Source organism: Nothoprocta perdicaria, unplaced genomic scaffold (genome assembly GCF_003342845.1).
Source record: "Nothoprocta perdicaria isolate Ctin4 unplaced genomic scaffold, notPer1 scaffold_87, whole genome shotgun sequence".
NCBI lineage: Eukaryota > Metazoa > Chordata > Aves > Tinamiformes > Tinamidae > Nothoprocta > Nothoprocta perdicaria.
The window spans coordinates 2,727,686-2,742,099 of record NW_020456165.1 but is presented as its reverse complement, the minus strand read 5'-3'; the positions used below and the strand labels follow the sequence as shown (position 1 = coordinate 2,742,099).

Sequence of the window (14,414 nt, the reverse complement as noted above, 5' to 3'; positions counted from 1 at the left end):
ACAGCTTAATCATAGTAATATATTATGCCTGTGCACGTGTGTTTTTTTCCCCTCTGGGTATTTACAAGGTAACAGTGAGTTGAAAAGCAGTCTGAAAGCCTGAAAATGGTTGGAAGACCACACAAAAGAATTTGACAGAAAGAAAACATCTTTCTTCTAAGCCAGCTGACAGCTTTTGAGCTCTCAAAACAAAGTTTATTACTAAATTGTTGCTAATAGAAGGCATTGGAGATTTCTAAGAAGCATTAAAAAGCGAAAATCATTAGGTCCAAGTATTAGATAACTAGGGTCTGATCACAACATGAGTAACAGAAGTTGCACATTGAGTAACTTTGTCTTTCAACCATTTCAGTATGAATCAGCTCTGAAGAAATTAAAGGAAAGCTTTAAATGTCCATTAAATCCTATTTTTGTTCCTGATTTTCATTTATATATATATATATATATGTATATATATATATATATATTTGAATTGGGAAGAATAATAAAAGAATAATAATATGGTAAATACTGATTTATAGTTCAGTAAAACAAAGAATTATCTACAGAATGCTTTGAACCATGTTGAGATATGAGTGGACTTGCTATAAGTTATATTGACTTGTTGAAGGTGTTTTGTATCAAGAACTAAAAAGCCCTATTTATTATTATTATTATTATTATTATTATTATTATTATTATTATTATTATTATTATTGTATTATTTTTATATTTTAGGGTATTGATATCACTATATTCTGGATATCCTAATTAGATCACATTTACAGAAACACAATTTTCAGGAGGATTTTGACCCGTAAGTCCTTTTGGTTCTGGTTGAGAAAAGGGTTTAAGCAGAAACCTGCACTGGAGGTTGCTGGCTTTATTCCCACATTTTAAACTACTACCTCAGATTGAGTAGATTTCAATGGCACTTAACTCTTCCTGTTAAAGCTCTACTTTGTCCCACCGACCTGCTTTGGAGCAAGTCCTGAGGCACTTGCATCTTCAAGGGGTGCAGGATGTTGACTGAGCTCCTCTTTCCCACCTAAGCCTACGTGTTTCCACAGTCTCAATTAGTTGCAAACCTGTCTTCCTCATCAACTCCAAGTGGGCTTTTCCAAGCATGAAATACTTGTACCAGGGTGGAGGCCACCACCACATTTCTTTGAGACGCAGAGGGAAGTGCAGGTTACGCTTTGCTTAACTAGACAGGTAATTACCCACGGTTGGAGAGACCTGAGTTCGGACAAGAGCTCCTGCTTTGCTAGGTGGAAGGAACTAGTGGCAGGACTTGGATTTAATATGTGGGAGAAATCCACCACTTCTGGCTTTTCTTTGCTTACTTTTGGCCAACTGAGTGGTTTTCTGCTCAGCCTTTCGTGTTTTGCAGATCTGTTTGGAGGTATCTGTGCATCCTGTGTATGTAGAAAGCAAATTATCCACCTGAAGGCCATGGATATTGCTATGGAAACCAGGTGCCTAAATCCTGGGGTGAATCTGAGTGCTTTGCACGTATGCTGTGAATCACAGCCTCAACCTCTAAAATGAAATATTAGTAGGCATGTTGTGATAATAGCTTAAACCACCCACATGACCATAAGATGCATAGATAAGCACATACAGTTCTGAATTAGAAATCCCAGCCTCACAAAACTCTGGTGAAATGAGTTGCTTTCCCTGATTTGAGTTTCCTCTTTCAAACTGTTCTCTATGTCATAAAAACCTTTGCTTTTTGCGCTGGGGGAAATTAATCTCCTAAAATCTTTAGCCTGTTACCCACGAAATTCCTATTTTCGAACCTTTCTGATTCAGGGTTCACTAAAAAGTCATCTCTCCTGTTTAAAAGAAGACAACCATGTAGAATAATAGGGTTCTCTGTCTAGCATACAAACCCATCTGGAAAGAATTTAGTCTACCATAATTGTGTTTGATTTAGTTTTAAATCTCTGTAGGTAATTCAAATGTAAATTTATTGGGATGAGTTTATCCCCAAACCTCTTTTGGATCCAGTGAGGTTAGAGATGAATTTGGCCCTCTGCGCTGGAACTAGAGCCTGCACTGTTTCTGTTTCTGTTGCATCAGGATGTTATTACATGCTGTAATGTCTGTCCTTATAAGCAGACCTTTAGCAGAAATAAGGTCAATAGAGACAATATAGATGGTCACTCGAATCCCATTTATTTTTCAGACCTTTAAAGATTAGTAGTTCTTTGGCAATGAGTGTGTTTATAGACTATCTAAATCTCTTAGACAACAGTGGTCTAATTCATTTTTCTGTACTCAGATGAGACAGTCTTTTAGTTAAGTAAAATTCTTTGCATTTCACATTGTGCTTTAAAACAAAAAGTTTCAAGAGGCATTCAGTGCATAATGTAAACAATGCCATCTGTCTTTTTCTTTGTAAAATCTTCTTCAAGATAGCCCTGATATGCCCACTGTTTTCAATCACTTAAAAGGCAGTAATTCAATTATATCATCCTCTGTGTAGGAACTGCCATTGCTTTCAGTCCACTTCCAGTCCTGACACAAGTAAATCACTTTGATAAGATCCCCTTTTTATTTATTTTTTTTTTCGAGGAGACTAGCATAAGTAATGATGCCAGTGATAGACCAAGGACAAAATGACTATAATGGGCTTTTTGTAGGAAAGGAAAACATGTGCCCCTGTGATTTATTCTGTTACTTGGAAAATGTTTTTTTTTTCTTGGAATTTCTGCAGCAGCCATACTCTCATAGTGAAAGACATTTAGCAAATGCAACTAGCCAAATGGAGAGTTCAAACCAGCCTTGCACTGAGCAGCAGATTTAGACAGCTATCTCTACCTAGATTTGTTACATGGGAACAAAAGGTCAAAGCCATTTTGGAAATGTGCCTAGGTCGGATTCATCTTCAGTATAACACCACCTACTTACATGGAAACATGCTAAGAATACATATGACTGGATCTTCCTTAGAAACTGCTGTGGCTTATCCTGCAGATATGGCTTTCCTGTATTTAAAAATTGTTTGGGTGCCTTCACGGTGCTTTATACCCCTGCGGAGTTCTGAGCCTGGCAGACACTTGTAACCTCCCAGAATAGATACTACAGATCTCACGCAGTATCTGCAGGCTTCCTGTGCTGGGTTGGTTTACGCCCTGATGCGTAGGGAGTGTGTTTAGAGGTGAGCTGTGTCTGGACACATCTATCTCTTGCGCCTCGTTTGAGAGGAAATGGGAGGGTGCCGGATGGGGTGGCCACATGTGACACAAAAGCTGGCCCAAGGGGAGTTCTCCCTTTGAAACCAGCCTGGAGAAGTTCATTCTAAGTTGTCTGCTGAAGTGGAAGTACCGAGCACAGAAGTGATCTGCAGTGATAGAACATCACAGGCCAAGTTTGGCAACATGCTCTGAGGTAACCTACTTGATAAATAATGTTGAGGAAAGATTATAATGTTGAGAAAGTGACTATCAGGACAGTGAGAAAGCACCCTAATCAAAAGCTTTAACTTAACAAATCATTTACTTATTCCAGGATCCACATTTCTAGTGCCCTTTTTAAGTCAAACACTGAGTGATCATTTGGCTTATTCTCAGAAGCAGACAGGAGCTTGTTTAGGAAGTTATTTACAGTATATCTTCTTTATTTTTCCACAGGGAAAGTGTGGAGAGCCTTATCCAGAAGCATTCCTATGCCCGATCCCCCATTCGAACCTACGGAGGAGAAGATGATCTAGGAGATGAGAATCAGGCGACACAAAGCAGAGGTAGGAAAATCTTATTTTAACATCTCAAGGTATACCTGAGAAAAGGAGGACCACCACCAGTGCTGTGGTACCCTGAAACACTCCTCTGGCCTCCGGCATAAGGTGCACTAACAGTGAAGGATACTCATTCCCATATGGTTCTTCTCCACATCGGATATGCCGATGGTACCGGAGCAGGTGGCTGGTTCAGGAGGCGGCTCTGCTTATCCAGCTTTTGCCAGGAGGCAAAAACTCTCTCTGCTTCCACTTCAAGCTGACTGAAGAACAGGCAACTTCGTTAATGTGCTGCTCAGTACAAGCTAAAACATTCCCCATCCCTTGGCAGGAGTTAGTAGCTGGCATTCAGCACTGTCTGGGAAGCACCATGTGGATTAGTGTTTTTTTGCCCTCAGAGCCTTCTGCCTGCAGAGGACTCAGTTCTAACCACCTTCAGCCAGCCTGTGATTACCATGATTTACCTCTACAGAAAGAAAAACCTACAGCAGCCTTAGAAAACTGACCTTTATTTTCTTTATCTCATGGTCTCCAGAAGTCATCCTTACTTGGGCATTTCACCCCAAGTGATTTAGGTTTGTCTGCTTTAGCAGTCACAAATTTAAGGGCATTGTGGAGCTTGATCTCCATGGAGGTGCTTCCCAGGACAGGCTGCATCTGCCATAATTTGTCAGTGGGAAGATCCCATCCTGTGGGATCGCTGACTGACATGAACTTGTGTTGCACTGTACTGTGCATGGGGCATGAACTTGTGTTGCACTGTACTGTGCATGGTGACTTCATGACCGGTCTGATATGCAACAGCCACTTGAGGTAAAACAGTTCTATCCATCTGCCTTCCGACTGGCAGTGCCCTTGTCTTGTCCTCCAGCTTCATGCAGCGTGGCTCAGATAAGAGCATTATTTCTGGACTTAAGCTCTTTGGACCTGTGCAGGGAAAACACGCTTATTTTTAACCACGAGTTGCCTTTCAAAAAAATGTGATTAGTTGGGCTTGTTCATACGTGTCTATTCTGAGACTAATTCCTTAACCTGGAGCCTTTTTGGAGCACCTCCTTAGCTGGTACAGTGCCACTTTTTCAAACATTTCTAGGGGATTACTTCACTCCACGTCAGCTTAGATCCTTGGCCAGTTATTATTAGAGACAATGTCCAATTTCTCCTTGCCAAACATGCCCAGAGCAAGGCACCTTACCTCTGTATAGACAAAGAGAGTTTATCACTGCTAATTATTTCTAAATACCCTTCCAGGGTGTTCTCATCTCAGTCAATTTCAGCCATCTAAAGATAGGACTGGTTTTAGCCTTCAGTACAGTATCTACCACAGGAAGCCTGTTTCCAAAGAGATTAGAAGTAGAAAAAGTGTACATTAATTTAAAACTCCTACAAGGAATTGAGCCAAATGAAAAACTTGTAGACAAATCCAGGTTTGCATGCAGCCTTCTTTGTAGTGCAATAGTAGTCAGATATTTCTGGATTTGTAAGGGATTTTGCTGCTAGTGTGATGATATTCTTATATTTTGGCTCTGTATCCTAATTTCCAGCAGCCAGGTTAAGTTCAAGAGTAGGGTCAGAATTTCACTCAAGTCCTTATCTACTGCTGGATTGACTCCATTTCTGCTCTCTGTTACTAGGCTCTTTTACTTAGATCATTAAGCAGGGGAGGAACTAACCTTCATCACTTTCTGTTTTGAAGAATCTCTCCCTGAAGACATTTCTGATGCTTTTTTGTCATAATTTGTATTTTGGTTTCTATTATTATTTGCTTGTTGTTTTGTTTTGAGAAGCTGGCTATAATGAGTTAACACATCATTCTGAGAAGTCTTCCTTCACGTAGAGATGTCTGGATGTGCTTTGATTTCACAGGTTGGATGAATCTGTCTTCTAGAATTAGATCTATGGAATTAATACTTCTAATGATAATCACAGATGTCGTTGTCTGGGGAGATTTTAAAATATTGTCTTAAAATTGCAGTTTGACAGATACTGCTACCAGTAAATGTGTTCCCTAAAGTAAGAAATATTTTTCTCAAAGGAAGGTGTAGGGCAAGAAAGAAAATAGAGATGGGACATGAGTTGAATTGTTATTTAATTACGCTAAAAATAAAAGATAATTAATAGAATTACGTAGTATTCATTACACCTAAAAATCAGAAATCTTTTAATAAGCTGATGCATAGAAAAACTGCAAAGAGAAAGGCAACATCTGCATCAGCTTATTTGAAAACGACCATGTATAATTATTAAAACAAATATTTATTAGTTTTCCTGAAAGTTTACTTCCAAAATAAAATAAATTATTACTTAATATTTAAACACAAGCTTTTTGCTTTTTTGCTTTTTTTTTTTTTTTTCTGAAAATCTGATTCTGAAATCTTCAGGGAAAATGTATTTTAAAGAGTTGGAAGATCTGTGAAAGAGGAATTTTTGTAACTTCTCAAATTAAAAATGCGACCAAAGAAACCTCTGATTAGATGAGTACATATTTAAGTTGGGAGGATGTTTCTCATATTTCAATATATTTCACTTAAAAAACAGCATTTCTTACTGTGATTCATTATTACTTGCTTATAAGACTACTGTACACAGATGAAAAAACAGCAGTGTTCTGGCATTTTAGAGGTTTTGTATTTTAAATTTTGGAAAAACTAATTTCAGTGAGAAGATGGAGTGCTAGCAAGATTCTATTAAGAGAAAAAAAAAAAGTGAAAAAAAAATAGCCCTTGCATTGCAAATGACTTTTTTTTACCTTTTTGACAGATTTATATTTTAGAAAATCTTATTCAATTTTACAGAAGATTTGATGTAAAAGCCTTCAAGCTTGCTATCAAAATAGGGACGTAATGCAATGAAATTCTGTGTCAGATCCCAATTGGTTCATATCAGCACTGAGGTGAAATTTATGCCTCTATTCACAAACTGAACATTTTTCAGAACAGAATGATATAGTGCTTTTACTAGGAGCTATGCAACATCAATGTGCAAAGCAGCTTTTACTGATCAAACTACTGCAACCAGCATCTTAAAGAAAAAAATTGACTAAGATACAGGGATAAAAGAAAGCAACTGGCAAATAATGATGTTTAAAAAAAAAAGACAGAAGGAGAGAAATGTATTTGGGAAGTATTTGCACTGATAACTTGCCGTAAAAATCAGCCTTATTGTAAAAGACCTCTTGCTTTTTGCTGTTTGAAACTCTTGGTGTGTGGCAGCGCTTATGTGAGGCATCTTTCTCTCTGCTTTCAGGATCAGCTTTTACAACATCCGATAACCTGTCCCTCAGTTCCTGGGTCTCCTCCTCAACCAGTTTTCCTGGATTTCAGCATCCGCAGTCTTTGAGCGCCCTGGGTACCAGCACCGCATCCATAGCCACCCCCATTCCTCATCCCATCCAAGGATCTCTGCCTCCGTACAGCCGCTTGGGAATGCCTCTTACCCCCTCAGCCATTGCCAGCTCCATGCAAGGTAGCGGCCCCACTTTCCCTTCCTTCCACATGCCCAGGTACCACCATTATTTTCAGCAGGGTCCGTATGCAGCCATCCAGGGACTGCGTCACTCCTCCGCAGTGATGACGCCCTTCGTATGACTGACGTGAGACAAGGGGAACACGAGATTTAAAAGGTTCAAGTTTGGTAGGAAAAATACGAGGGACCTCCCTGAAAGGCCCGTGGTGAGAAAGTGCCAAACTCATAAGAAACCAGCTAATGAAATGCGCTATGGAGATGGATTCCTGCGTTGAGGGATCTCGAGAAGATGGCATGCAACGTGGAGCTACTCACAGATCCATGTGTGGCACAGCTGAAATGGATCCCGGAGTTCCTGGGATATTTAACGGCGTGCAGGTTGCTCCAAAGGTGCATTATGCATTGTGCGAGGAGATGATGCTTATGCAGCAGTGTACAAATTAACTGTGTATAGGTCTTTGTTTTTTCATGTGCTAAAAGATTTCTGAAAAAGGCAATACACCTACTCATCTTCATCTCTTCTTGCAACTAATGAGCATCAACACACAAAAAAACGTATTGCTGTAGCTTTGAGCATGTTTTAGGATATCTCAGCATACATTTGCTGGGAAAGGGACAAGGTGGAGAAGGTCACTGTCCTTTTTAAAAGACTGGCTTATATTCACCAAGAGCAGTATTTTATAGTTGCTACTATAACTCCAAAGAGGAAATTATTAACAAGGCTTTTTTGTTGTTGTTGTTGTTTTTTGTTTTCTTCACAAAACTCTATCTGCTCCAGAAAGAACTGTGTACAGGATTCTACTCTATTCTATGTATTCTGTTCTTAAGTCTATAAATAAGCCTATCCCAGGCTCCAAGAGGAGCAATTTAACAGTCTGTTAGGTATGATGAAGGAAAGTGCTGATTTTAAAAAATCTGCTACTTAAACTTGGGAATCCAAAAGTCATCAAATCCTTAAATCAAAGCTTTTATTTGCTGCTGCACTTGGCACTGAAGACCTGTGTCCAGCTGCAAATACCAAGATAAAAGAATTTCCGCCTATTATCTTTCTCCGTAGATATAAGCAACAGATTGATGAAAGATAAATGGCACTGGAATATCTTCCTGCTTCTTCTGATTTTCAGAACTTTGCTTGTAATTTAAGTGCTTTTTTGAGTCAGTGATTAGGAATTCATTTTAATTGAAGTACAGTCATCACTTTCTAGTATTTGTTGTCTCATGCAACAGAAGGACCAGGCTTAGTGTCATCAGAAAAAAATGACTTCTCTGCAGAGAGCTGGCAGGAATCCTTTACACCGTTGAAAAGAGCACCAATATGATGCTGGTTTTGGCACACCAGGAGCTGGGATTTCACTGTAAATAAGAAGTCAACACAGAGTTGCTGTGTATAGTTGCATCCAAGTTATAGAAGAGGCTTTAATGACCTCAATTCTCGCACTCTACAGAAACTAAAAAACAAGCAATACAGTCTCGTATAGTAAAGATCTGTGTAGAGATAGAACACAGAATGGTAATCAGACTTGTTTAGCACTACTTTTTACCAATTTCTAGTAAAATCCCTGATAGCATCCCCAAAATCATCTGGTAGTAGGGAGAGTGCAAGACACTGAGTCACCCACCTGCCATCCCAGTAAAGTGAAAAGCGAGCCATACATATACCCATTATTTTACATTACATGCCCAGCTATACATAGTTATGACCTCCTCCTAGAATTGTCCTCAATTCCTGTTAGGCCAGTGGATACATCCCATAGGTAAAGGCTATCTCTGTATATTTTCCAATAGCTGAATTTCAAATCTTGTGAAATTGGCCATTTTGATCATCTGTTACCTACAATATTTGCCTAGTGTAAATTTACTCACAGTTGAACAGAAACAACAGCAACGACAAAACTTAAGGCAGTTTGCAATTCTTGCAATCTGCAGGTAAACAAAGATAAGCAATGAGACCCTTCATAGTTTCTGGATCTGGAGCAAGGAGTTCCATATAATGAGCCAAATGAGCTGGTGAGGAATTCCATATAGTGAGCCAGTTTGTATAATGAGCCAAGCTCTGCAGTACTTAAAGGGCTTAAAATTAAACACTGAATTTGGCTTGATGTATCAAACCATCAGATTTTGCTCCAGGCACTCACATCATCAGAAAAATGCGTGTTGCAAAGGGCACTCCCTCTGTCTGCTCAGGACCTGCTTTTATATGAAAGCAGGTTTTCAGGAAATCAGACGATATTGGTCCCACAAGAAAATAGGTCTTCAAAGAATTTTAAGGATGATATGAAAGGAAATTTTAATCCCTTGACTTCCATAAGAGATGTATGTAGCTGTATTTGTCATTCTTAGGTAAGATCCCATGACGATTTTCACTAAAGCCTGTGAGAAATTCTGTTTTATTTATTGCATCTCTTTCCTTCTGCAGAACCGTATAGTTACCTGGAATTGCAGGAGATTCAGTGTTCAGGCTCAGAGTTCAAGCCCGTGGCTTCAATACTGATACTTATATCAAAAAGCAATCAAGTAAGTAGGCAGCTTTCAGACAACTCAGAAATGGTTGGAACAGGCACAATGATGTAGGTAAATTTTGAAGTTATATAAAGCCTGCTCATGAAATGTCCTACCCTCCCTTCATGAAGCATGTCCAGAAAAATAAAGTATACAATCTCTTTTGCTCTTTTCTGGACCTTATCCTCTAAATATCAGTATTTGGCACAAATTTCTCTGATGCTGTTTTCAGAGAAAATTATGCTGGCTTTTCCTGAAACAATGAAACAGGATTTGACATTATCATTTGCAAGAATATTAAATGAAAAGACAAATGTTTTTCACCAGGAATGACATATGATCCATGTCTGAAAGAAAAATATGTCTGTAGACTCTCCCTATATAAAAACATAAGAAGGCCAAATTCTCACTCAAATTCTCTGTGATGAGATTTTTATTATAGCTCACCAAGGAAAGGGCTGTGCAAAGCCATCTGCAAGACTTTTAAATGCAAGAAAACATAAATCCACAGGCTGATTTTGCTGAACAGAATAAATCCCTCCTTGGTTTCCTGGCCTGTACTTCTCCTCCATGAGGTCCTTTGCATCAGAAACCCACTGGGTTTCCCCTGCTCCAGAATCACAGGCAGGTCCCAAGCAGAGCTGGTGTCAAAGGAACGAGGACAGCTCTTTAGAACCTCCCCTAGGAATAAGGTTAACAAGTATGTTTCCTAATTTCCACTCACAATCCAGTCTCCAAAACCAATTATATAGAGTTGCACTGGGAGGAATCAAATGCACACAAACCACAGGGCACATGCTGGAAAAGTTGTGCTGTCTTGGGGAATTTCTGCTCCCTGTCCCTCCCAGCTTCCTATGGGGAATAGCCAGCATGTGAATGATTCCACGGATAAAATTCCTGCCCCGCTGAAGTCAGTGGTAAATTTCCTATCTGTAACGGAGACAGGATTTCATGCAACTTTCTTATCCAAAAATGAAGTCCAGCCGTATGGATGGTGACTCTAGAGATACCAGCAATGCTCTACAGGAAGGACCACAAACCGACGCTGCATCTTTAGTATTGATTTCACAGTTGGAAGAAAATGAATGTAAATTTGCTATTAATGACTTAAAGAGTGAAATCACTTTGCCTAAAACAATCTGTTCTATTTTAACAATAACTCAGTAATTTGTTTAAGGAGTTGCTGTACTGCTTGTCATAATTATATCACTTTCAGTACAGAACATCTGTTGCTGGCGAATGGTCTAGGAATGCCAAATATAATCTAGAGTTTATTTTCCAATCTAATTTACATTTATATCCCATGTGAAGTGCTCTTCACCTTTATGAGCTTTCTTGGCTCAGTAAGCTGGTGCTGTTTTTGTGTTGTTTTTTTAAGAAGGGTGGAGAGAACATGCCCGAATGTGCTTTTCACAGAGAATGATAAGATTATCCTGCAAAGTGTTACGAGTGCATTTGGGTGTTTTCTGGATTACCCTTTTATCCACAGGTATTCAACAGCCTCAGGTCTTTTACCCAACAAAATCATCTTGGAGACTAACAGAACTTACTTAGATGCATCTGTCTGTCTTTTTTTATTATTATTATTATTTTATTTTTGGAACCCTGAGAGAAGCTAGGCATCTAGAAAAATAAATCTGGCTGTTTGACTTTTGGTATTACTTTATGTGGTGTGAGGGTCTGTCCAAGATACAAATTCAGTTCCACCAGTTTCAAGGGTTCTCTTCTAGGTGTGATCTGACAAGCAAGCAAGGAGAACGTGGATAGCAGTGCAGCATTAAGGAGTGCTTTTCTAATGAGAATGCTGCTTTACAGGTCCAAGGGTAATTGTGTAATAGCACTACAGTCTACAAATAGGAAATCTTCCCCCAAAGAGTTTTAAGTGTGGTGGCTGCTCTTTATGTATGTGTGTGCATTACACAGAAATAGCAATATCAGTGAAAACTATGGTGAAAAGTCAGGCAACTTTCCAAAACTGGTACTTAATGTAAATTGTGCTAACTTACCCACGGACAGAAAAGCAGTAGCGAGATCAATGTAACACGTACAGCTCATTAGCTGGGAGGTCGTTGTGCCCACAGCGCTTACGCTGATCATCTGCAGATGGGTGACATTAACTCATGGCAAGATTATGTTTGTTTCTGGGGGGTTCTTACTATCCATATTCCTAACCGAGCCTTTTCTGCTACATAAGATTTTTTTTTTTTCTAGTAACCATGTACTTGCTGCCCAGAGGATTTATAATTACTCTTTAACAAACTGTCCTTGAATATAGCCTGTATTTTATAAAATGACAACCTCTTTTCATTTATTTTACTTTGTTAAAAGGAAACTAAGCAGTGATTTAAGTAAACTCGCAAGCAACTTTTAAAGTTAGTTTAAAGACAAAAAATACAGTTTACTGTATTTTACCTTTAGCACATTTAAACACTTTTCTTTTTTAATTGTACCTTCAGAAACAGGAGGGAAGCTTTTGTTTAAAAATAAGGAAGGTAAAAACTGGATGTAACCTCTTTAACAGAATGTACCACAGTTCTGCTGTTTGCTGTGTTGACTTTGTTGTTTATAATGCATTGCGTGAGCACATTCACCATGTACTGAAGTGTGTGTTTGTGTGTACGGGGTGGGGATGGGGGGAAATCTTTTTATGGAAAAAGAAAAAAGAAGTTATGAACATAAACTATGAAGCAACATCTAATGAAAAGTTTCTTTTTAAGTGCAATATATTTATTTCTGCTAGAAAAATAATATCAACATTATGTAATATTTGAAGCATTAAATGTTATTTGTAAACAGCTTTAAAATTATATATATATATATCACAAAACCTGTACAGAAGTGCAAATGTGTGGATATTCAGTTTCTTTCATTAAAATATTGGGTGTTTTGATATGTTATTCTTTAGCCAAAGCTTTCTCCTTCTTTCTCTAAACAAATCACTGTGTGCAATGCAACCAGGGATGGATTCCTCTGAGAACACGCAGCATTCTGAAGAGCTGCTCATCTGCACCAGGTGGGCTAAATCTTGGGTTCCTGTGGAGTGATAGTTACATCGTAATTAGATGTAATTGTAACTTGTACATTGTTACACAAATTATTTTTTTAAAATGCCTTACGGGCATATTTTTATTCAGACAGACCTCAAAATCACTTTGTTTTTCACAGGAGTACAAATAAGAGGCTGAAATGTGAGGATCACAGAATTACTGAGATAATGATCAGAGACCTAGGCAAAACAGCCTAAGAAAAGAGCAGGGAAAAGGGGATCTATTTAGTCTGGAGAAGTGAAGATTATGGAAAGGGACAGGAAATTTTCAAATCTATGAAGAATGTGAAGTCAGAAGGAATAAACTATTCTACCTATTTACTGCAGGCCTTTGATAGCTTTAGATTTTGTTTGTATTTTAATAGGCTTATGTTCAAAAGAGAGACACTTCTGTGAGACATCTAATATATTCAAAGTGAAGTAGTGAAGCAAAGCACAGCACTGCCCAGGGAAGATAGGAGCAATTTCCAGCACCGGAAGTCTTTAACAACAGGTTGGACATGCATTTGTTAAGAATGATGTGAATAGAACTAATATTTCCTTGGGAAAAAACAAATGATTTGTAGAGGTGCTTTCTATTCCTTAAAGCATCTCTGACAAAATCCTCAGGCTGCTCTAAGGATTGTTTTTATGCACCTGAAGTTGAGTTTATCCTCAAACTGGGATCAGCTGTTGGGTGTCTTGCAGCTAGTTCACAGCAGTAGTTGATTCCCAGAGAAATGTGGTGTGATAGAAGAGCATGAGGTCCCACTGAACAGCTGAAGGTGCTTTAATTTGGTTTCTGTCTGTGAATATAAACAAGGAGAGGACAGCCTGAGGTAATTCCAACCTGCTTTTAATGGTGCTCAGTTGTAGCCTTATGTTCCTGTGTCTCTTTACCTTTGAAGTATTTGAAAGTGGAGACAGTTTGGTGAGTTAATGAGTGTATATGGTGTCTGTTGTATCTGTCATATTTTAGTGTCTGCTTGGTAGAAAAGAAAGAGAAAAAGAATCTATTCTTGGATGCAAGATGAACTAAGTTCTTGGGTACTTTCCTGAATCTGGAATTCTGGCTGTATACTTGTTCAAGTTATGGTTATGCCTTGTTAAAATGAGCAGTCTTGCTGACTTCAAGTTAAATAATTGCTTAAGTATTTCAGTGACTCTGCAAATGAATCCTCTGTACTTTGTGGAGCTGAGGCCTTTGGGAAGAAGCTGTCCATGCACCAGACACCTTTATTGACAATACTGAATGGAGATTGCAATTACAGAGAAATCAGCAGATCATATAAAACAAAGTTCCTGATTTTTTTTTTCCCAGCAGACAGAATTACTCTGAGAAGACTGATGAACACTCATGGTGGCTGTAGGTTGGATTTTGTTTGTCCTTTTTAGCAAACAGATTTGTATTCAAATTACCTGTCTTGGAGTGCAGAAATTGAGTGATTTTTCTAAACTTCCTGTTTAGAAATATTATATAGTGAATATGATGATTTAATGGCGTGTTAGCCACCGAGAAGTAAATGGTATGCAAGTAAAAAGGCAATTGCATAAAAATACTTAAATTATACAGCTTCTGCTCTATATTTGTATGTAGTAATAATTAGTAATGACAATTCTAACTATAGAAAAAGATTTAAATTATCAGTGGTCTAATATCTTTCTTAAAGCCAGTTTTGGATACACTGTGTTGGCCAAGGAGCG

At 38.4% G+C, this 14,414-nt stretch overlaps 1 protein-coding gene and 1 long non-coding RNA gene across 2 annotated transcripts in view; one reads left to right on the top strand and one right to left on the bottom strand.

The window, feature by feature from the left end:
* The window catches only part of TBX20 (T-box 20), a 33,987-nt gene extending 26,679 nt beyond the window's left edge, over positions 1–7,308 (top strand). The window contains exons 7-8 of the mRNA XM_026052332.1: positions 3,618–3,727; positions 6,968–7,308. Of these exons, the coding sequence (XP_025908117.1) occupies positions 3,618–3,727; positions 6,968–7,308 (451 nt within the window). The remainder of the gene's footprint in view (positions 1–3,617; positions 3,728–6,967) is intronic.
* Positions 7,309–12,882: 5,574 nt separating this feature from the next.
* LOC112958465 lies at positions 12,883–13,222 on the bottom strand. Its single transcript, XR_003251423.1, has 2 exons — positions 13,046–13,222; positions 12,883–12,925 (listed from the first exon to the last, which is right to left on the bottom strand). It is a non-coding gene; the product is annotated as an uncharacterized LOC112958465 (long non-coding RNA).
* Positions 13,223–14,414: the final 1,192 nt, after the last annotated feature.